The following is a 24,888-nucleotide window of genomic DNA, read 5'->3' on the forward strand; positions in this document are numbered from 1 at the left end:
TCCTGGGCAGGGTTGTCAAGAGAAAAGTGAAAGACCACTGGAGGAACACATGCCATTCTGGAAGCTTCCTGTGCAAAGACAAATCAGTATGTGGGGCCTCCCGTAACCTCCCGTCGGAGGGGTACCGGGGTGAGAGTGGAGGTGGGGAGCTGGCCACGTAGCCCAGGTGAGGATCCGGATGTGCCCCGCACTGGATGCCTGCGGGGGAGACAGAGGGTGTCGCAAAGGTCTGTCTCCTCGGCGTCCAGATGTGACGACCCCCGGGAGTGAGCGCAAACTCGCTTTTTCTAGCCAAGGCACAGCCCCAGGGTGCCCGGGCTCGGCTTTCGGTCCCAGGACAACACGTGGAGGGACTGGGCCCGCCCTCGGCCGCGCCGGGGCGCAGGGCGCAGGCGCGCTCCTTCCGGGCTACGCGGAGGCGGTGCGACTCCAGAGCGCCAGGGGCCGCTGTGGGGCAGCTGCGCCCGCTCGCGCTATCTGGGCCGCGGACGGTCGGTCCCTCTTGTGCACGGCTTTGCCGGTTTGGCGGGGTGAAAGGTTGCGAAGATGGCGACGGCCTTGAGCGAGGAGGAGCTGGACAATGAAGACTATTACTCGTTGCTGAACGTGCGCAGGGAGGTGAGGCCTGCGGCGGGCCGCCGTCCGGACCGAGGCCGGGCCGGGTCGTTCAGGCGGGGCCAGGCTGGCAGCGACCGCCCCTTTCCCTCCTCGGGCGGCCGGACCCTGGCGGGGAGGCCGCGTGACCCCGGCTGACGTGCGCGATCGCTGGCCGGCCAGACTGTCCCCACCGCCCTGACCCTTGCGCCGGGGGTATCCTATCTGGCCTCTCCCCCAGCTCTCCGCGGCCGGTGCGCCGCGTGCACTGTGTCCCGGCAAAGCCAGAGGGCCCCGCACCCCCAGAGGGAAACAGGGTCCCGAGGTGAAGGTGGAGTGGGTAATCCAAGTTCTCCAGGACCAGTTGTCACTCTCGGCTCACACACCCGCCTAGGCCGAGGGGCTGTGTCATCGTCCCGCAGCCGGCAGGATGGGAAACGGAGTCCCAGGCGCCAAGGTCAAAGCCACCAGAGAACCTCCCCAGGGGTCTGTCCGGTCCCCAAGTCTTCCACGGGGACATCCCGCCTCTGAAGTGAGTCCAGGCTCAGAGGCACGTGTCCTGTGTCCTCCTTCTTCCTGAGCGGCTTCCAGAAATTGAAGAAAGAGTCTCCTGGACAAATAGCCTCCATTCGGAGGCCCAGGTTAGGAATAAACTCAGGAATAAGCGAGGAAGAGTTAACGCCGCCACTTGCATCCGCGTTTCCAGACGCCAAGTGCTTATCCCTCATTTCCTCACCGATTGAAAGATAACACTAGACAGCTTCACCTGGTGTCTTGGACATAGTGGGGGCCCAATTAAATTTCCTTTCTTGTTGACAAGTACATTTGAGGTCTGCGTGAAGGGCAGAGAGGCTTCCAAGGTCAGGTCATATTCATGAAGTGAACTCTCTCTCTAAACTGCTAGGTAGGGTCTTCTTCCCACCCCTGCCATAGGATCTCTGATTCTGGATCAGATTTTCCAGTGATCAGAACTAGCCTCATTTGGCTGTCCTTGGCAAAACTGGTCAGGCTGTTATGTCAGTGAGCTCAGGTCTGCCTGATGTTAATAATAGCTAATGTTCTGTGAGTGCTCACTTTGTGCAGGGCCACAGTGCTGAATGGACACTTTGTTTTATGTTATTACACTTAATTACTGTATTAGCCTTTAAGGTAGGTATTCAGAGAGTTCTTGATTGATCCCTGAGGAAACGGAAGCATAGAGAGATAAAGTAACTTGCCCAAAGCCTCACCACTAGAAATTGCAAGAGCCTAGATTCAGCCCTGGGCAGTCTGACTCTGAAGCCCCAGTTCTTGATCTCTGTGCTGTACTGCCTAGCTTACCACTCCTCAGACTCCAGAGCTGCTGGACTCTTTGGGCACTCCACATGGAAATTCCTTAAATGTGTTAGTCACTATTTACTGTGGAAACATCCAGTGAAATATTTTGGTGAATTTCAGATCTTGTTAGGCTGCAGTAGGGCCACCTAGAGATTCTTGGAACGAGTCATTGGTGAGGCTTCTTTGGCCTCTATTTCTTTCCCTTTGAATGGAGCTGTCTGGCTCGTTATTCTTTTTCTCCAGTTCTCAGAAGTAAAGTGGTAAATGAAACCAGCTTTTCTGAAATCAGCCTTTCTTACCACTCATTTATAGTTCGCCTGGGGAAAGATACTAATACCTGTTCACTGAATCTTGCATGCCAAGTCACTTCGGTCGTGTCCAACCCTTTGCAACCCTGTGAGCCATAGCCCGCCAGACTCCTCTATCCATGGGATTCTCCAGGCAAGAATACTGGAGTAGGTTGCCATACCCTCCTCCAGGGGCTCTTCCCCACCCAGAGATCAAACCCACCTCTCCTACATCTGCATTGGCAGGTGGTTCTTTACTACTAGTGCCACCTGGAAAGCCCCTGGAATCTTAGGTGGCTGCAAATGATCAAAAGGTCTAGTGTAGTAAGCTTGGCTGAAGTCCTAGGTAAACATTTGTCAGAGGTATACCTTGAAATTGCCAGAATGTTGGGACTTGTTGTTATTAGACTGATGGGTGAAAGTCAAAGAAGTATTTCTTTAAAAATTTCACTTCTCCGGAACAGTGAAGGCACCTCCCACATTTCTGGCTGTAGGTGAAAGTCCTGTGGAACAAGTCCTCTGGCTTAAGTCATTTAGTGTTGCTGCTGCTAACAAACTCAGTATAGAACACCATCCTCTGTGGTGTGATTTTCCAGGGTTCCATTAGGAAAGAAGCTCAGAAAGTGATCTCTGAACTTGATTTTAACTAAGATTTTTTTGTGAAATTAGAAATCATCCTGAAATTGAAAGACCATGATTTAGCTGAAGAATTAGAGAAGAAAATAGAAGTAATCTTTATCTTACATATGTGGTCAAAAGAAGGTAATAACCCCATTGATGTTTCAGGTCTACAGCTTGATGGCATTGAAGTGTAACTAGGAGGCAAGGTCCTCTTCCCACCAGCACCCCAGAGCACTTTCAGAAGTCTCATGTTCAGGAGGTTCGTGACTTTCTGCCAAGAATCTCAGATGGAAGCAAGCTGAACCCAAACCAGGGAACTCTAATTAATAAAGTTTTAAATGTATAAGCTTGATACATGATGATAACAAATGGAGTAATACAGAAGTATCAGAAATCTGCTTAAGAATCTCCCTTGCCATGTTTTAAACTTTAAAATGTCCCCTCTTTAAATTGTATCCCAGAGAGTGAAGCAGGCAGCTAGATAAAGCTTTGATCTTTAATAATTCCCTTTCTCTAGTGTTCCTACATTGTCTATCTGCAGAGTGGAGCAGTTATCTGCCTGCCACACATTGAGGGGAGGGAATAATTTATCATTAGGCATATTGAAACTGGATTGGCATCTCTGGTTTACATAGCCAGATGCACCAGCGGGGGCCCAAACTCTGACCTGAGATTTCTGAGATGATTTTCCAAAATTTATTTGGAGAAAGGATTCCTGAAGAATTAGTGAAATTTTCTTGATGTACATGCTTTTTATCGACATTATAATTGACACATTTTAAACCTAATTTATTCCTAAATAATTGAGTTTAACTCCTACTTTAACCAGTGTTGTAGTTGAAAGAGTTTCATTTTTGCGCATAACAGTCAGAAATGTTTATAACCTGTTGTAAGATCTCTGGTCCCAATCAGTTTTAGCCTTAAAGGAGCCAATCACCTTTTCAAGTTGTAGATACTTTTGTAAAAAAAAAACAGTCATTAAATAAAAAATAAACTCAAGTAGAAATGTCTTTTCTTGTAGCCCACATATGGAGGTCAGTGTTCTGGGATCTTCATCCTTCCAAATAGCCATGAAACTAGAAGTGCAAAGTCATCACCTAAATAGAAAGTTTTCCCAAAGTCCCTGCATGTTCATTCCTTCCCTGGTATAGGGCATCTCATCGTCTCCACAGTTTTTGGTTGTCTGGGTTACTCTGGCTGCACGTTACAGTCACAGAGTTGGGGCTGAAAAATCTGAGTTTGGATTGCAGACGAAAAGGCTAGAGCAAAAGAGAAAGGTCTACCCGTCACAGCCAAGATTGACCTTGGGGGACAGTCACCCAACCCCCAGCCAGGGTGGCAGGGTCATCTGCAGAAATTGAATGTAAAAGGGTGGTAAGCCAGTGCGCACATAGGTACCTAAAGCCCTAAGGTACTTATCTAACCTGGTGGGCAGGTGATTAGTCTTAATGAGGGATGTGAAGGTGATTCTACGAAGGTTTCCTTTAATGAGTTTTCTATTTGCTGTCTTAGGTTCAAAGTCTGATAGTCACACCAGTGAACCCGCTTGTGCTGAGCAAGTAGAGAGAGCCTTGGTTGTCCAGAAACCTGACTTAGCCCAGTGGACACATTCCTAAGGCTGCCTGTCAGTGAAGAGGAGCATAGTCCTTAAGAGCAGGGCTCTCAGGCCACTCAGGCCCCCAAGGGTGACCTTGAACACGTCATTCAACCTCAGAGTCTCCTTTACTGATGTGCAGCCAAACCATCCTGTGTTCGAATCCCAGTTTTACCCCCGGGAGGTATGTGCCTCTAGGCAGCTAGTAGTTGAACCTTTTTGCTCTCTGTTTTTTAGGGAGCTTTTCTTGAAATATAGGCTAACAGATAAAAATGTATTAATATGAAGTACTTGGTCTGAGCCAGGATGTTGTATATTGGAGCATGAGGCCATGTATAAAGTACCTGACGCATAAGTAGGTATTTGATTAATAATGTTTATTGTTGCTCCTTCCTGGATTTTTATAAACATGAGGTTTTGCTTGTTTTAAAAAGACATACATGTACATAGAAGGCTTTGGTCTGTCTCATCCAGGCTCAGTTTACTGTTGTAGTAATTTAAAAAAAACATGGTGCCAAGCATAATTTAAGATTCTGTGCTAAGCATTAGGTTCTAAATTCCCAGTGCTTTCTTCTTTCTGTTCAAATTACCAAGTTTTTTCTCTTCAGAAGAGTTATCTGAACTCTTCCCACAGGGCCATGCATTTGACTAGGGTGGCGGGACGAGTGGTCCCCAGCAGCTGGGCTAAGCTTGGGAGTGGGCTGCAGAGCCAGGGGGTGATCTAAAGAGATGGCCCTGGGTTAGAAGCAGAGTGGGACACGCAGATCAAGTTGTTGTGAGCGGTCATCTTTGAAGGGGCCAGGCAGAGAGGGCAGGGCCTGGCAGAGGTTCTGCTCCAGCGACAGGATGACAGCACCGGCGGTCAGGATGGTGACTGGTGGAGCTCTTAGGCGTCTTCCTGAGGGTGAGGAGGGGGCCGTTAGGGTACCCCTCAAGTTCTAGTGTCACCTCGTACTGTGATTAGCAAACACCACGAGGCTGAATTTTGAAATTGTTTTCTTTAATGAACCTTAAGCTAGTTACTACCTTTCTGCTTTGGGCATTTCAAACAATTGGGTCTTGAAATTTTAATGCTCTAGTTCTACATTATTGACCAAACTACCTCTCTTTTTTCTTTCGTTTTTTTCTTAAAGGGAATTCAGTTGAAAGCTTTTCTGTTTGCTGTGAGTTCTGTAAAACAATGGAGAGGAAACTAAGGGACACACAAGCCACATGTTTTGCTTGGCTACAGAATTTTAGTGTTTACTTTCGTTTTAATTTCACTCGTGTATATTATTTACACCCTACCATGTTCAAAGAGAGGATTTAAGATAGCTAACAGAGATGAGAAGACAAAATAGCAGAAATGTTTAAAAGGGGGCACCCTCCCCCCCAAAAAAAGAAAGACCACTGGGAATGTTACTGCTTTCGTGGCCCCTGGGTTGAATGGATCACATTCCTTTGCAGAAGCTCTTGTGGTCTGATGGCTGCGGCCTGCTTGGCCCCTGGGCTTTTGGAACCACTTCTGCCTGCAGTGAGTGCACAGTGTTCCCACCCGGGTTTGCTGCGGCAGAACATTCCTCAGTAGTAAAATGTCAACAGACATCAAACTATAAGAATCACGTGGGCATCGAGTGGGCAGGATGTAGCAGATGGGCACGGACCACAGGCAGTATAAGGTCAGGCGTGTAGGGGAAAAGAAGCTGAACCCTTGATGCAAGAGAGGATCTGAACTGTGAGTTTTGACCCAGGAAGGAACTTGAGCTCATTGCCCTCAGATGATGGCCTTTTTATTTGCTCTTGTGTCTCAAAGGCACCAAGTAAACATACAGATATAACCAGGAAGAGAAATGAAGACAGAGTTGTACAGTGGTAGGAAAGTCTCTCCTGAGCCCTTGGAGTGATCTTTAATCAAGAACCAGAATTTCTGCTCCTTTGGCCCGGCTCTCATGTGCTGTTGTCAGGAAGGGATTTGTCCTGGAGGATGGGATCCCCCTCAGCCCCACAAACCTTAAAGATGAGAAGAGGCCCTGCCTTCCCCGCCCCCCACCCCTTGCCCCCAGTATTTAGAGTTCCTGTTCTTACCAATTCCCTCGTCCTGTTTTTGAAGTTACAATGCCATCTTGGGGGTAAATTTTAAGTGTTTTTCCTTCTGTGTTAAGGAGAACCTATGTAAGTTTTCTAAGGTTATTCCTAATTGTTGAAACTTGGAATTGTTTGATCAACCTCCTGCCTTTCTGATGATTTGATTTTTTCTCTCTGAAGCCCACCTTCTCAAAATGAAAGGTCCTAAATAAAGTGGTGGCAGGAAGCTGACTTCGAAAATCATGAGAAATAGAATGTGTGCGTCTGACCTCCATACTCAGCAAAGGTGGGCTTTAGGGAGGGACAGTTAGGATCACTCACCTTGTACCTGGCATGTGAGGCACCTGTGAGTGTATTGAAGATGATTTGAAAAGGCCAAAGGTGAAGATGGAGTTTCAGAAGAGGTCCGTGGCTTAAAGAACAAAGCCTTTGAAGTCTAGTCCAAGTTTGACTTTGTAGCCACCTGGGCTAAGTTCCTTAACCTCTCTGAACCTGTATCTTCATCAATAAAATCCAGAGGATAATTTTACTGTCATAGTGCTGTTGGGAGAATTAATCGAGAATGCATGTAAGTACTTAGCATAGTAATGGGCACATTATTATGTAAAGTAAATGCCAGTATATTTTTATTAGTATCATGAGCATAAAAGTTAATAAGGAGTGCTCTCGCTGATTTGTAGGAGTTCTTCACAGAATTCGGATGAGTCCTTTGACAGGTTCGTATAATAAATGTCCTTCTTGTAAATGTCCGTCTACCAAAGTTTGGTTTGAGCCAGGCTACACACGAGTTCTAATTTCTGGCCAGGTTTTGGGTCAGGGATACATAATCAGGTAAATTTCTCCATCTCAGACACGTCACTTAGTTAGCCTTTTAGATATTCACTGTTTTTATCTGAAATATGGGGGTTCTGATGCCAGTCTCCAGGCATTTTATGAGTATTTGAATGTTAAAGGAGGAAATACTGGTGCTGGTACTTTGTTAGCTTTGCTCTGACTGCACCTCTGCCTTCTGGCCATTACGATTACATGTCTGTATCACCTGCCGCCTCTGTCCGGCTGCCTCCCAATTTCATGCTCCCCTGTGCATCCCAGTGAAAAGCCTCGGATGCTCTTTGATTTTTCTTCTCCGAGTAGTATTGAGTCCCTTCTCAATACTTTGACTCCCTCATTTCTATTTTCTTCAGGTCTCTCTGTTTTCACCTTTTGTCAGTTTCCGTCAAGCTGTTGGAGTTAATATTAACACACAGTACTGATCACGTTTCTCTAGCCAGAAATCTTTTGTCATGTCCTACTTTTTATTGGATAAAGGTCAAATTCTTGGCTCTGTTTTTAAAGCCCCTTACAAGCTAGATGTTGTCTATATTTTCTGCCCACTCTGTGCTGATGTTCTGTTTTCTTCCACTGCAAAGCAGGCTCCATGTGGGGTCAGGCACCGTGGTTGCCTGGCTCGCCACTGGGTCCCTAGCACTGTGTGGGCACATGACACATACCTGCCAGATGTTTGCCAAGTGAATGAGCAGGCGGGGGATGTCCGCGTTAATTTCTTGCCTACTTCCTGCCTTTTTTGCCTTAATGAGGCCAGTCTGTCAGTGTTCTGCCTCACCTGTTTCCTTGGGGCGCTTTTTTCCCCTGAAATGCCCCAGCCTGTTGTCAATACTGAAACAAACTCAGTCTACCTTTTGCATTATTTCAACCCTACTGGCTCCATGAAGTTTTCTTTCCATTCTGACAGCCCTGAACTTAGGTTTTGTTTTTTTTTTTATGTGGACCATTTTTAAAGTCTTTATTGAATTTGTTACAATATCGTTTCTATTTTAATGTGTTTTTGGGTGAAGCATGTGGGATCTTAGCTCACTGACCAGAGGTCAAACCTGCACCCCCTGCGTTGGAAGGCGAAGTCTTAACCACTGGACAATCAGGGAAGTCCCATGTCTTCATTATTGTTTAGTTAAATCCGTGTGTGGGGAGTTTTAGGGATTGGACACACACACTTAGTTTATAATCTCTTTGAGGGCAGGAATGATGTACTTCTTCTGTATCTCTTGTGGTACTTAGAGCAGAGTTGACATGCAGTTAACATGGTGGTTTGAAATGACAAAATATTTGCTAATGCCATACTCACCTTGTCCAGGTGCATTTTACTTTGTGGGATACCTGTATTGAGGAACATGTTGCAGTTTTGGTGACAGGTCATCCTAGAGGAATGTATTGGAAGCATTTGACAATTTTCAGTTTGGTAAATCTAAACTTTCCCTTAGAAAAATTGCTTAAAGTCAGGGAACAAAGGATTACAGCAAATTCATAGCTGGGGCCCTGGTTTAAGCCAAGACCTGTGGAGACACAGTTCAAGACTGGATGCTGTGTGAGAAGGGGAGGGAATGCCTTTCCCCGCAGGGCTTGTCCTTTTTCATCCGGCAGATATTGATCATCTTTCTCTTACGTTTCTTTATTGTGATGAGAAAAGGTTATGTATTTATCATCTTTTGTACTAGCACCAGTAATGGTATTTGTAGAAAGCTTCAAATGGATTAGATTTATTTTTGTACAGTTCTTTTTCCTTTTGTCAGTTAAACAGAGCTGAATTTTTACCATAGGCATTGGTTAGTTTCTCTTGAAATCCTGTTGTATTTTAAATGCTAGGATGGTCTGTATCACACTTGAGGGTGAGTCCACCTGCTTAGCAGTGTTCCGTCACTCAGTTGTGTTTGACTTTACTCTCAAAGCTCCTCTGTCCATAGGGTTTTTCCAGGCAGGAATACTGGAGTGGGCTGCCATGTTCTCCTCCAGGGGATCTTCACGACCCAGGGATCAAACCCACGCCTTCTGTGTCTCCTGCATTGACAGGCGGGTTCTTTAGCACTGAGCCACCTGGGAAGCCCCACATACATTGTCAGGGTCTATTATTGTTTGTGGATGAACCCCCATGTGCAGGAACTTATTTCCAGAGCCTCCAAAGATGTCCCTGTAAGTAAACGAAGAGTAGAAGACTGTGCTGAGCAGGGGAAGTGGCATCAGCAGAGGGTAGGGCCATGTGGGGGCAGTTTTCTGGTGTTCTGAAGCTGCAGACCATGCGGGAACCTTTACACAAGCTAGTCTCTTAGTGTGACCAGTATCTGCTCGACGACACCACGTACTCTAGCGCCCTTTCTCCTCGTGACGCGGCTCTCGCTCAGCACAAAGTACCCATGCTGTCTTGCTGTTAATTAGCTCTGAAATCTGCCTTTTCCTTTAAATTCTGTGAGCACCAAGTATCGTAAAAAAATTACAGCCTTTTATTAGCTGATGCAGTTTATTTCGATCGGATTGTCGTGGAGCATATGGGCAGTCATGAATCTCCAATTGCGGTAATTAGGCAGACTTCCCACAATCCAAAAGAACATAGTTTGTGGAGGTTTTGTTGCTGAGATACAGTAATATAGATATAGCCTGGAAGTTTGAGCTTGAAATTTATAGGCTTCAGCAATAAAAAGCCTGGTAGCTTTACTTTTTAAAATTTGTACTTATTTATTTATGGATCTTCGTTGCTGTGCAGGCTTTCTCTAGTTGTTACAAGCGGGAGGTTACTCTCTAGTTGTGGCGTACAGGCTTCTCATTGCAGTGGTTTCTCTTGTTGAGCACGGGCTCTAGAATGCACAGGCTCAGTAGTTGTGGCTCACAGGCTTAGTCACTCTGAGGCATGTGGAACCTTCCTGGACCAGGGATTGAACCTGTGTCGCCTGCATTGGCAGGCATATTCTTAACCACTGGACCACCAGGGAAGTCCAGCTTTACTTTTCTTAAAGTGAAGGTCTGAGGTATCACTAAGTTGTTGCTTGTATACTCTATCGGGTCTTCAAAGTATGGAATGAAATATCATTGTGCTAGTTAGATGTGCTGTACACCAAACATTATTGGCTCTTAACTAGGGAGGGGCTGCACTTCCTGGTCCCCTGGTGGTTGAGTGTGGTCACATGACCAGCTCTAGCCAATGGCGTGAGTGGAAGTGATGCATGTGCTGCTCAGGCTGGGGCACTTAAAGGGCAGGTGAGTGGGCGTCTTATGCTCTTCCCTCTGCCTCCATGATGGGCGGTGGTTCCAAAGGGTCTGTTTTGTCTACCTGGGACCTGAGGACATTGCCAAGCAGAGAACTAGCTGGCCTGAGATGGGCATGTAGTGTGAGGGGGAAATAAGCTTTTGGAATCTGGGGGTTCTTTGTCACTGCAGTGTCACCAACTCAGCAGATCTCAAGCTTTTTAATGTCAGGGCCTGTTTGCATTCTTAAATTATTGAGGGCCCCAAAGAGCTTTTGTTTATGTGGGTTATAGCTATCAATATTTATGAGAAAAACTTATGGATTTCAAAATAACTATGTATTGGACAATAATGAGTTTGCAGGCAGAACGAAAGATAGTACACTGAGAATCAATTGAGGTAATCTCTGAAAACTCTTGTGTTTATAGCATAAAGCTACCACCTTACAAGCTTCTAGAAAACAAAGTATACAAGTACCCATTTCACTAACCATCAGAGCAGTAGTGTCATCACACCTTATGTTACCTCAGGAAAATCCCACTGTGCTTATTGAGAGAGAAGGAGAAGGGGGCAACAGAGGATGAGACAGTTGGATGGCATCACTGATTCAATGGAGTTGAACTTAGCCAACTCCGGGAGATGGTGAGGGACAGGGGAACCTGGTGCGCTGCAGTCCATGGGGTCACAAAAAGTCAGATACGACTTGGCGACTGAATAACAATGCTTATGAGAGGATGAGGAAAAGGCAGATAACACCTGAGGATTATTATGAAAATAGTTTTGACCTGTCGACCCCCTGAAAGGGCCTCAGGAACTCCCAGGGGCCCCACACCATTCTTAAGAACCATTGACGTAGCCCGTCCAATGGATAGCCATACTGATGTCCCCACATGCTGTAGCTGACTCTGCTAATTGAAGATAGGAAATAAAAGCAGAGTGAGTGTATACTCTTTGACTGTGTGCTGTCACTTTGAATGCAGAGATGGTCTCCATCACTAGAAATTAAATAAAGTGAAAATGGAGCAGTGTCTTCCGTGCCTTAATTATCTAAGGGAAGCAAATACAATGAAATTGTTATCAGGAGACTTTTCTAAGCACAATACCACAGCAGAAATCAGAAAAGAGAGCATGGATAGGTTTGATTTTACAAAAATGAGAAACATCTCTAAAACCTTTAAAAAATTATAACCACATATAAAGACTTAAAAAGGAGTCTATATTTGATACAAAATCACATTTCCAACATATATAAGGAACTCCTGGCTTTAAAAGGGGGAAAAAGAATGAATACCCCAATAGGGAAACAATACAAAGGAAACAAGTAGAAGAAATCTGAGATGCAAATAAATGATTGGAAAAATTTTCACCCTCACTTGTAAATTAACAAATGCAGATTAAAACAAGGCTGTTTTTTGTTTGTTTGTTGTTTTGCTTTTTCTCTACCAGATTGGCAAAGTTTTTTTTTTCCTTTTTAATGATAGTATTCAGCTCTGACTGATGAAAATCTGTTAGCCCACCCGGCCGGAAGACAGGAGAATTATTCCCTGGAGAAACTGAGCCAGAAAGGCTCTGGAGCTTAGACATAGACAGTAGAGGGTGAGAGTGGCTCCCTAACAAAAGCAGGGAGACATAAATGTTTGCACCCTGCATGGTGAGGCTTCTGGCTTTTCCCCCCTTATTCCTGGGCTCTTCCCTGAAGGAACTAGCCTATAAAGAGAAAAGACTGCCAAATCAAACTTCTAGGTTCCCTCCCAGCCATTTCAGAAAGAACCTCATCAGATGACAAGACCTGTTCACACATACAGAGATTCCAAATAGCCTATTAATGTCTTACTATGAAGTGTAAATCAAGTGTCAGAGAACATCAGATGTTTGAGGGAAGCCTCCAGAGGAATTCTGAGAGATCATGCTGACAGCAAGGAGAAACTAGAAGGAAGCAGACAATGCAAGGAGTTTGGGAACTAGATTGCCTTCAGATAGTTAAGATACTGCATGTAAGAAATAACAGTAAGGTGATTCATTGAAAAGAAATACTACATAAAAAAAGAAGGAGTTCTTGGAACTTAGATAACAGAAATAAAAACCTGAAAGTTAAAGATGAGGAAATATCCACAAAAGTAAATTTTAAAAATTAGAAGACCAAATTTTTTAGGTACTAAATAAAGTAAAATGAAGGGGAAGGCATTATTAAACAATTAATATGAGAAAATTTTCTCAAAAGATGTGAGAATACAGGTAAAAAGGGCCAGTCAGATAACTAGCATAGTGGACTGGGGAGTAAAAGAACCCCATACTAAGGGAAATCATAGGTTAAAAAGGGTCCTAACAGTTTCCAAACCAGGTTGCAAAGGATTGGATTGTTTCCAACTTTTTAACTTGTAAGATACACATAAAATTTTGTGCAAATTTTTTCTTAGTCATTTTAAAGTATACAGTTCTGCAGTGTTAAATGGTTACATATTGTTATGTACCTGCCACCATTTACATCTCATACACTCTTCATTTTGCAGAACTCAAACTCTATCCCTGTTAAACAGTGACTCCTTACCTCCCCTTCCACCAGCCTCTGGCTGCCACCATTCTGCTGTATGTCTATGATTTTGACTACTTCTAGGTACCTTACATAAGTAAATGTGTACAATATTTCTCTTTCTGTGACTCGTTTATTTCACTTAGCATAATGTTCTCAAGGTTCATCCTTATTACAGCACATGTCAGGATTTCCTGCCTTTTTAAGACTGAATAATATCCATTGTCTTTATATGCCACATTTTGCTTATCGATTTATCTGTTGATGAGCATTGGGCTGCTTCCATGTTTTCAGTTCAGTTCAGTTCAGTTCAGTCGCTCAGTCGTGTCCAACTCTTTGCAACCCCATGAATCACAGCACACCAGGCCTCCCTGTCCATCACCAACTCCCGGAGTTCACTCAGACTCACATCCATCGAGTCCGTGATGCCATCCAGCCATCTCATCCTCTGTCGTCCCCTTCTCCTGACCCCAATCCCTCCCAGCATCAGAGTCTTTTCCAATGAGTCAGCTCTTCCCATGAGGTGGCCAAAGTACTGGAGCTTCACCCTTAGCATTATTCCTTCCAAAGAAATCCTAGGGTTGATCTCCTTCAGAATGGACTGGTTGGATCTCCTTGCAGTCCAAGGGACTCTCAAGAGTCTTCTCCAACACCACAGTTCAAAAGCATCAATTCTTCGGCGTTCAGCCTTCTTCACAGTCCAACTCTCACATCCATACATGACTACTGGAAAAACCATAGCCTTGACTAGACGGACTTTAGTCGGCAAAGTAATGTCTCTGCTTTTGAATATGCTATCTAGGTTGGTCATAACTTTTATTCCAAGGAGTAAGTGTCTTTTAATTTCATGGCTGCACTCCATGTTTTAGCTGTTGTGAATAATGCTGCTCTGAATATAAGTGTACAAATATCTGTTCAAAACCCTGCTTTTGGTTCTTTTGGGTATTTACCCAGAAGTGGAATTTCTGGATTGCATGGTAAATCTGTTTTTAATTTTTTTGAGGAACTGCCATACTATTTCCCATAAAAGCTCTACCATTTTACATTCCCCCTAGCAGTGCACATGGGTTCCAGTTTCTCTGCGTCTTTGCCAACACTTATTTTTTTCCTGTTATTGTTTTGTTTTGAATAATAGCCAGCCTAATGGGTTGGAGTGATGTCTCATTGTGGCTTTGACTTGTTTTTCCCTAGTGGTTAGTGATATTGAGCATCTTTTCGTATGCTTTTAGCCATTAATATATCTTCTTTGATGTATTAAGTCCTTTGACATATTTGAATCAGATTGTTTTTGTTGAGTTTTAGGAATTCTTTATATATGCTAGTTATTAATCTCTCATCATATATACTATCTACAATTATTTTCTCCGATTCTTCAGATTGTTTTTCTGCTTTCTTGATGGTATTCTTTGATTCACGAAAGTTCATAATTTTGATGAAGTCCAATTTATCTCTCTTTGCTTTCTTTTGTTGCCTGTATATTTGATGTTACATCTGAGAAATTGTCACCAAATCCAATGTCTTGAAGCTTTTGGTCTGTTTTCTTCTAAGAGTTTTAAAGTTTCAGCTCTTACGTTTAAATCTTTAATCAAGTTTGAGTGGATTAGCCGAAATTGTAGGATACAAAGTCAACATACAAAAACCAGTTGCATTAATTTTTGTATATGGTGTTAGGTAATGGTCTTCACTCTTTTCATGTGGATATTCGGTTATCCTGGTACCATTTGTTGACAAGCCTACCCCTTCCCGGTTGAGTAGTCTTGGCACACTTGTCAAAAATAATTTGATTCCTTGAGGGTTTACTTCTGGGCTCTCTGTTCTATTCTGTTGGTCTATATATCTAAGTTTTGTTTGTTTGTTTGTTTTTTATGCTATTGTAAATGGACCTGTTTTCTACAAAAACAAGACCAGGAGCTGACTGTGGCTCAGATCATGAACTCCTTATTACCAAATTCAGACTCAAATTGAAGAAAGTAGGAAAAACCGCTAGACCATTCAGGTATGACCTAAATCAAATCCCTTATGGTTATACAGTGGAAGTGAGAAATAGATTTAAGGGCCTAGATCTGATAGATAGAGTGCCTGATGAACTATGGAATGAAGTTCGTGACATTGTACAGGAGACAGGGATCAAGACCATCCCCATGGAAAAGAAATGCAAAAAAGCAAAATGGCTGTCTGGGGAGGCCTTACAAATAGCTATGAAAAGAAGAGAGGCAAAAAGCAAAGGAGAAAAGGAAAGATACAAGCATCTGAATGCAGAGTTCCAAAGAATAGCAAGAAGAGATAAGAAAGCCTTCTTCAGCGATCAATGAAAAGAAATAGAGGAAAACAACGAATGGGAAAGACATTTGTTGAAGAGAGATCTCTTCAAGAAAATTAGAGATACCAAGGGAACATTTCATGCAAAGATGGGCTCAATAAAGGACAGAAATGGTATGGACCTAACAGAAGCAGAAGATATTAAGAAGAGGTGGCAAGAATACACAGAAGAACTGTACAAAAAAAGATCTTCACAACCCAGATAATCATGATGATGTGATCACTATCTAGAGCCAGACATCCTGGAATGTGAAGTCAAGTGGGCCTTAGAAAGCATCACTATGAACAAAGCTAGTGGAGGTGATGGAATTCCAGTTGAGCTATTTCAAATCCTGAAAGATGATGCTGTGAAAGTGCTGCACTCAATATGCCAACAAATTTGGAAAACTCAGCAGTGGCCGCAGGACTGGAAAAGGTCAGTTTTCATTCCAGTCCCAAAGAAAGGCAACGCCAAAGAGTGCTCAAACTACCGCACAATTGCACACATCTCACATGCTAGTAAAGTAGTGCTCAAAATTCTCCAAGCCAGGCTTCAGCAATACGTGAACCGTGAACTTCCTGATGTTCAAGCTGGTTTTAGAAAAGGCAGAGGACCCAGAGATCAAATTGCCAACATCCGCTGGATCATGGAAAAAGCAAGAGAGTTCCAGAAAAACATCTATTTCTGCTTTCTTGACTATGCCAAAGCCTTTGACTGTGTGGATCACAATAAACTGTGGACAGTTCTGAAAGAGATGGGAATACCAGAGCACCTAACCTGCCTCTTGAGAAATCTGTATGCAGGCCAGGAAGCAACAGTTAGAACTGGACATGGAACAACAGACTGGTTCCATATAGGAAAAGGTGTACGTCAAGACTGTATATTGTCACCTTGCTTATTTAACTTATATGCAGAGTACATCATGAGAAGCGCTGGACTGGAAGAAACACAAGCTGGAATCAAGATTGCCGGGAGAAATATCAATAACCTCAGATATGCAGATGACACCACCCTTATGGCAGAAAGTGAAGAGGAGCTAAAGAGCCTCTTGATGAAAGTGAAAGAGGAGAGTGAAAAAGTTGGCTTAAAGTTCAACATTCAGAAAATGAAGATCATGGCATCTGGTCCCATCACTTCATGGGAAATAGATGGGGAAACAGTAGAAACAGTGTCAGACTTTATTTTTGGGGGCTCCAGAATCACTGCAGATGGTGACTGCAGCCATGAAATTAAAAGACACTTACTCCTTGGAAGAAAAGTTATGACCAACCTAGATAGCATATTCAAAAGCAGAGACATTACTTTGCCGACTAAGGTCTGGCTAGTCAAGGCTATGGTTGCTCCTGTGGTCATGTATGGGTGTGAGAGTTGGACTGTGAAGAAGGCTGAGCACTGAAGAATTGATGCTTTTGAACTGTGGTGTTGGAGAAGACTCTTGAGAGTCCCTTGGACTGCAAGGAGATCCAACCAGTCCATTCTGAAGGAGATCAACCCTGGGATTTCTTGGAGGGAATGAAGCTGAAGCTGAAACTCCAGTACTTTGGCCACCTCATGCGAAGAGTTGACTCATTGGAAAAGACTCTGATGCTGGGAGGGATTGGGGGCAGTAGGAGAAAGGGACGACCGAGGATGAGATGGCTGGATGGCATCATGGACTCGATGGACATGAGTCTGAGTGAACTCCGGGAGATGGTGATGAACTGGGAGTCCTGGTGTGCTGCGATTCATGGGGTCGCAAAGAGTCGGACAAGACTGAGCGACTGAACTGAACTGAACTTTCAGATGGTTTATTGTTCATGTATAGAAATGCAGCTAATTTTTATGTGTTGGCTTTGTAGCTTGCAATTTTGCTGAACTCATTTGTTAGTTCTAACAAGGTTTTTGTGTATGTGGAATTTTTATAGAGTTTTCTATATATGATTATATCATCTGTAAACAAATAATTTTACTTCTTCCTTTACAATTTGGATATTTTTTATTTCTTTTTCTTACCTAATTGCTCTGGCTAGGACGTACAGTAATACTGTGTTGAATAGAAGTGGTAAGAACAGACATTTTTCCCTTGTTCCTGAACTCAGGGGAAACACTTTCAGTCTTTCACCATTGAATATGATGTTAGCTTTGAGTTTTCTTCCTCAGTTTGTAAAAGCCTCTTTATGGCTTTTGGTTTCTTTTAGTTTCCTTCTGTTGCTAGTTTGCTGAGTGTTTTTATCACGAGAGGGTATTGAGTTTTGTCAGTGCTTGCTTTTTCTGCATCTATTGAGATGATCGTATGGGGTTTCTTTGAATATGGTGTATTGTGTTGATCAGTTTTCATACATGGAACTGTCATTTCATTCTAAGAATTAATCCTGCTTGGTTGTAATGTTTATCCTTTTAATATGCTGCTGAACTCTCCTGGTACACTGTTGAGGATTTTTACATCACTGTTCATAAAGGATTCTGGTCTGTAGGTTTTTTTTCTTTTTTGTGGGGTCTTTGTTTGGCTTTGGCATCAGGGTAATAGTGGCCTCATAGGATGAGTTTGGAAGTGTCCCCTCCTCTTCAATATTTTGGAATAGTTGAAGATTGCTATTAGGTCTTTAAATGTCTGGAAGAATTCACCAGTGAGTCCATCAGGTCCAGGGCACTTCTTTGTCAAGAGGTTTTGGTTACTAATTCAGTCTCCTTGGCTTCCTTTGTGGCTCAGCTGGTAAAGAACCTGCCTGCAATGTGGGGGATCTGGGTTCAGTCCCTTTGTTGGGAAGATCCCCTGGAGAAGGGAAAGGCTACCCACTCCAGTATTCTGGCCTGGAGAATTCCATGAATATGACTGAGCGACTTTCACTTTGAATCTCTTTATTAGTTATGGGTCCATGCAGATTTTCTCCTTCATCATGATTTGATCTTGGTAGGGTTTGTATTTCTAGTAATTTGTCCATTTCATCTGTTTTCATTTTTTTTGGTGTACAGTTATTCATAGTGCTCTTTTATGAACTATTTTCTATTTCTATAGAATGAATAGTAATAGCTCCACTTTCATTTCATAGTCTTTGGAGTCTTCTTTTTTGCCTTCAGTCTAGCCAAAGGTTTGTTGATTTTTGTAATCTTTCTGAATAACCAACTTTTATTTTATTTCTGTTGCATATCCGTTCTTTATTTCATTTATCTCTGCTCTAATCTTTATGATTTCCTTCTGCCATTTTTGATTGTAGCTTTTCTTTTTCTCTCATTTTTTCCTTTTATTTTTTAAATTTATTTTTATTGGAGTATAGTTGTTTTTGTTGTTTGTTGTTGAGTTATGTCTGACTCCTTTGCAACCCCACGGAGCGTAGCCTGCCAGGCTCCTCTGTCAATGGATTTTCCAGGCAAGAATATAGGAGTGGGTTAACATTCCTCCTCCTTACCCAGAGACGGAACCCACATCTGCTGCAAGTCTCCTGCATTGCAGGCAGATTCTTCACCGCTAAGCCACCAGGGAAGCCCATAGTTGATTTACAGTGCTGTATCCGTTTCTGCTGTACAGCAAAGTGGATCAGTCATACATACACACATATTCACCCTTTTCTTAGATTCTGTTCCCATATAGGTCATTACAGAGTATTGAATAGAGTTCCCTGTGCTCTACAGTAGGTTCTTTTTAGCTATCTATTTTACATATAGAAGTGTGTATGTTAATGGTAGAAAGTGAAGAGGAACTAAAGAGCCTCTTGATGAGGGTGAAAGGAGAATAAAAAAGCTGACTTGAAATTCCACATTCAAAAAACGAAGATCATGGTGTCTGATTCATGGCAAATAGAAGGGGGAAATCCCAGGGACGGTGGAGCCTGATGGGCTGCCGTCTGTGGGGTCACACAGAGTCGGACACGACTGAAGCGACTTAGCAGCAGCAGCAGAAATAATTTAGGAGAAGGCAGTGGCACCCCACTCCAGTACTCTTGCCTGGAAAATCCCATGGACGGAGGAGCCTGGTGGGCTGCAGTCCATGGGGTCGCTAAGAGTCTGAGATGACTGAATGACTTTACTTTCACTTTTCACTTTCATGCATTGGAGAAGGAAATGGCAACCCACTCCAGTGTTTTTGCCTGGAGAATCCCAGGGACGGGGGAGCCTGGTGGCTACCATCTATGGGGTCGCACAGAGTCAGACCCAACTGAAGCGACTTAGCAGCAGCAGCAGCAGAAGGGGGAAAAGTGGAAGCAGTGACAAATTTTATTTTCTCAGGCTCCAAAATTACTGTGAATGCCAACTGCAGTCATGAAATTAAACGAAACTTGTTCCTTGGAAGGAAAACTATGATAAACTTAGACAGCATATTAAAAAGCAGAACATCACTTTGCCGATGAAGGTCCATATAGTCAAAGCTATGGTTTTTCCAGTAGTCATGTATGGATGTGAAAGTTGGACCATAAAGAAGGCTGACTGCTGAAGAATTGATGCCTTCAAACTGGTGTTGGAGGAGACTCCCTTGGACAGCAGGGAGATCAAACCTTCAATCCTGAAGAAAACCAACTCTGAATATTCACTGAAAGGACTGATGCTGAAACTGAAGTTTATAGTTATTCTATCTTTTTGCTGCACTGAACCTTTTATTATGATTGGATGTCTTTCTTTGTGTCTTTATAACCTTTTCTGATTTCATGTCTGTATTGTCTGGTATTAATAATAGCCTTGCTCTCTTTTGGTTACTACAGTGGTTGCAAGGAATGTCTCTTTCCATCCTTCAACTCTCTACCTGTTTGTTTTGGATCTCAGTTGAGTCTCTCACTGGTAGTATACAGGTGGTCATGTGTTTTTATCTGTTCTGCTGGTCTTTGTCTTTGATTAGAGAATTTAATCTATTGATGTTTAAAGTAGTTACTTATAAGAAGGAATATTTTTGCTATTTGTTTTCTGTGCACTGTTTTTTTTGTTTTGTTTTGTCTCTTGTCCCACATTATTATCTTTTGTGTTAAACAGATTTTTTGTAGTGAAATGTTTTAATTCACCTCTCATATCCTTTCATGTATATGCTATAACTGTTTCCTTTGTGGTCACATTTAACTCCTTAGATTACATTTAACATCCTAAAGTTATAATACTCTAATTTGAACTTACTCCAGTTTAACTTGAATAACGTACCAAAACTTTTAGTTTGCAACTCTGTCCTACCTCTTTCAGTTATTGATGTCATAAAATTACATTTTTACATATTGTGTGTCTAAAAAATAAACGATTATTTTTTAGAATGCATTAGTCTCTTAAATTATGTAGAAACAAAACATGAAGTTATAAGCTGGAGTTACAATAAGATTACCTTTTAGAGTAATCTTTTTTTTTAATGTGTTAGTGTCTGAAATCATTGAGAAAACATGATATGGAGTTACAAGTCATTTTTATAATAATACTAGCTTTTATAATTGCCCATTTATTTCCTTTTCTGAGATCTTAATTTCTTCACGTGGCTTTGAGTTACTGTCTGGTGTCCTTTCATTTCACCAAGCAGGTCCAGTATCTCACAGTAAAGGTCAAGGTTCATTTTTCCACATGTGAATATTCCTTTCTTCTGTCATCATTTATTGAAAAACTATCTTTTCTGCTTTGCACACCTGACCACATATATGGGGGTCTGTTTGTGGACTCACTTCTGGTCCACTGATTTGTGTATATCTGTTCTTTTACTGGTAGCATGCTGCCTTGATTACCAGAGCAGTCTTAAAGTCCAGTATTGTGCGTCCTCCAGTTCTTCCTCAAAGTTACTTTGGTTAGTAAAACAACTGGAAAGTAAAATTTCTTCTTGCTCCATATTGTTTTTCCATATAAATTTTAGAACTGTCTTGTCCGTTTCTACCCAAAAAAAAAGCCTACTGGAATTCTGATTGGATTGCATTGAATCTGTAGGCTGCTTGGGGAAGTTTGACATCTGAATGATGCTGAATCTTCTGATACATGAAGGTAGCTTATCACGCCGTTATTTTTGGTCTTCTATCATTTCTGTCAGCGGTGCATTGTAGCTTTCAATGTATGGGTCTTGTAGTTGTTCAGTTCATCCCTAAGTAGTTCATGTTTGTCAGTGATACCAAGTTTCAGTTTTTATTATATAGAAATAAATTGATGTTTATTGATCCTGTATCCCATGACCTTGCTAAAATCACTTAGTAGGTTTTCTAATAGACTTTTTATGATTTTCTACATAGACGACATCTGCGTAAACAGAGACATTTTAACTTTTTACTATGTTTGTCTTGAATTTCTTTTTTGTGCTTTATTGCATTTTTGTATTGTACAGCATCTAATCCAACAGTTTTAACAGACCACTAAACTCTACAGGTCTCTAGGGATCTTTTCACTATGAATTTTATGATATATAAAGATGGAATTTATATTAGATTTACTTTCCATTAAAATTATAACTAGATGATTGAGATGATGAAACTTTTCAGACTTACATCATGATACATCACTTAATTTTATATACAATTTTAGGAATAAGTACATAATTTGAGGTATCATTTTTAATGTTATCACATATTTTGAAATGATATCAGCATTTTTATTTTATTCATTTTTTTGGTCATGCCAAGTGGCATGTATGATGTTAGTTCTCCAGTTAGAGGTTGAACCCATGCCCCCTGCATTGGAAGCACAGAGTCTTAACCACTGGACCGCCAGGGATGTCCTGATATGATATCAGTATTTTTATGATAGTGAAAGAGTTTATCATTTATGAAATATCGAACCAGTGACCTTAGCTATTCAGTTATGATAAAAGGCTCAATCTAACCTTTTATTGAATGTGATATTTATTAAAAATGAAACTTCTTGTTTCTATTACTTAATCAATAGCACGTTAAGCCATTTATTAATATGACTAAAGAAGGTATTGCAAACTAGGTACTCTACGCCCTTGTCTTCTAGTTTACTTTTTACAGCCAGGAAATAGCAGTCTAACCTAAAGTCAGTCAAATCTATCTAATCCTGCACTTGTAATTTTTATGAGATGGCTGGAAAGAACAATTAAAATTTGCAAAAAGAGACTAATTCATTGTGGCTCCTCAGGAAGGAACAAGCCCCTTTTACATCATCAGATAAGTAAACCTATCTGGAGAAGACATTGAATTTGCCACTGGTTAGCTGTTCTTTATTTGCTTAAAACATTGAAGCTTGGTGCAAGTGGCATCTTGGTAAGTGTGGCAAGGGATGTGTTGTATAATTAATTGACATAAGTATAGAAAGAGGCCTACGGTGGGAAAAAGAAAGGGGAACCGTAGAGATGGGAGCATTGAGGCCCCTGTCTTCCATGGAGTCTTGTTTTGTTTTGGGCCACACTGCAGGCAGGGCATGCAGGATCTTAGTTCCTTGACCAGGGATCAAACCCAAGCCCCCTGCAGTAGAAGCCCAGAGTCTTATCCACCGGCCCACCAGGGAAGTCCCTGGAGTCTTGTGTTCTTATTGAAATAGAACATCTGCATAGAAGAGTCCACATCATGGACATGCAGCTCAGTAAATTTTCACAAACATGGGCCTCTTCATGAATGAATGCTCCTGTCATCTTCCCACAAGGGCTGTAATTAGCCCAGTTTCCATATTCCTGCTGCCCAAAGGGTATCAAAGCTGAATTGTGGCATTAATGACAGCTATAGTGATTAAATTCCTCTCACGTGCAAGGCACTGTTAAGAGCTTGTACACATACTATTTACTCCTCAAAATAAGTGTGAGAGAGGAACTGTTGTCTACAGTGTGGAGAAAAGGTTTTAGAAGAGCTATAGAGAATAGGTTGTTGCCGTGTACCATAAGAAGCACTGTGGTCACTGTCTTATTTTATTCCCACACCATCCCTGAGCATGGTTGTCATCTGCTCTAGCAGGTGAGAAAGCCAAGGGTCAGAAAGCTCATTTGCCTGAAGCCTCTGTTCTTAAGGGCTTCCCTGGTGGCTCAGTGGTAAAGAATCTACCTGCTAATGTAGGAGACGCAAGTTCAGTCTCTGGGTTGGGAAGATCCCCTGGAGAAGGAAATGGCTACTCACTCCAGTATTCTTGCCTAGAGAATCCCATGGGCAAAGGAGCCTGGCGAGTACAGTCCATGGGATTGCAAGAGTCAGACTTGACTTAGCGACTCAACAACAACAACAGAAGCACTCATTACTCCTGGAATTGGAAGATATTGAAAAACGGTGGAAATTACAGAAAAATGCAGTTTGGCGTCTTCTCTTGTGACCCTGATGCCTTGATCCGTCACACCCCTGTGACTGCTTTCCTGTGTCCGGGGCCCAGAGCTCCCGTCCTTCCTCAGCATCCTCACTGTGGACCTGGTCCGATCCTCCACCTGGAGGGCTGGCTTTTCAGGCCCCTCTGGCATGTTGTCAGTGACCCAGAATTTGCTTCTGTTGCCAAAATGGTGGAGTTGCCTCCCAAAATAAAATGTTCTTTACTTGACAAATCACCTGGACAGCCTAGAAGTCCATCGACAGATGAGTGGGTAAAGAAGATGTGATAGATGTATACAATGGATTATTACTCAGCCATGGAAAGAAACAAAATTAAGTCATTTGTAGAGATGTGGATGAGCTTAAGAGACTCGTACAGAGCGAACTAAGAAAGAGGGAAAAAAATGTCATATGTTACTGCATATATATGGAATCTAGGAGAAATGGTACTGATGAACCTATTTGTAGAGCAGGAATAGAGATGCAGACAGAGAATAGACTTGTGGAAAGGGAGGAGGGGAGGAGAGGATGGTACAAATTGGGAGAGAAGCACTGACGTATATATACAATAGATAACTAGCAGGAAGCTGCTGTATAGCACTGGGAGCTTACCTCGATGATGGCTGAGAGGGGTGGGATGGGGTGTAGGTGGGAGGGAGGCTCAAGAGGAAGGGGACATATGTATATATGTATGAATATGGGAGCTGGACCATAAAGAAGGCTAAGCGATAAAGAATTGATGCTTTCAAATTGTGATACTGGAGAAAATTCTGGAGAGTCCCTTGGACTGCAAGGAGATCAGACCAGTCAATCCTAAAGGAAATCAACCCTAATATTCTTTGGAAGGACTGGTGCTGAAGCTGAAGCTCCAATGTTTTGGCCACCTGATGCGAAGAGCCATCTCACTGGAAAAGACGCTGATGCTGGGAAAGATTGAGGGCAGGAAGAGAAGAAGGGGAGCAGAGGATGAGATGGTTAGATAGCATCACCGACTGAGTGGTTGTGAATATGAGCAAACTTTGGGAGATAGAGAAGGATGAGGAAAACTGGCCTGCTGCAGTACGTGGGGTTGAAGAGAGTCCAGCAAGACATAGCAACTAAAGAACAACATAGCTGATTCATGTTGCTGTATAGCAGAAACTGACACAACATTGTAATGCAATTATATTCCAATTAAAAACAAATCTGACAAAGCTGCACATTTGGTATCACCTCTGATAGACTAAAAAGTTCCCTGAGGTTGATATAAAATCAGACATTGTACTTTCCCAGAGCACACCTGAGGGCCCAGCCAGAGAGGTGGTGCGCGAGATGGTGTGGTGTTTGTAGAGCCTCCAATGAAGACTCTTTCTGAGAAGTTCTTGGTGGCTCTGAGTCAGGCAGAGTACGAAGTGGATTTCTGTCTG

The 24,888-nt window shown here is 42.6% G+C and overlaps 1 protein-coding gene across 1 annotated transcript in view; it reads left to right on the plus strand.

Annotated features, from left to right (window-relative positions):
* Positions 1-486: 486 nt before the first annotated feature.
* Positions 487-24,888, plus strand: part of DNAJC11 (DnaJ heat shock protein family (Hsp40) member C11) — a 69,346-nt gene continuing 44,944 nt past the window's right edge. The window contains exon 1 of the mRNA XM_052653774.1: positions 487-618. Within this exon, the coding sequence (XP_052509734.1) occupies positions 547-618 (72 nt within the window). The 5' untranslated portion in view covers positions 487-546. The remainder of the gene's footprint in view (positions 619-24,888) is intronic.

The sequence above is a fragment of the Budorcas taxicolor genome, chromosome 16, assembly GCF_023091745.1.
Source record: "Budorcas taxicolor isolate Tak-1 chromosome 16, Takin1.1, whole genome shotgun sequence".
In the NCBI taxonomy this organism is placed as follows: Eukaryota; Metazoa; Chordata; class Mammalia; order Artiodactyla; family Bovidae; genus Budorcas; species Budorcas taxicolor.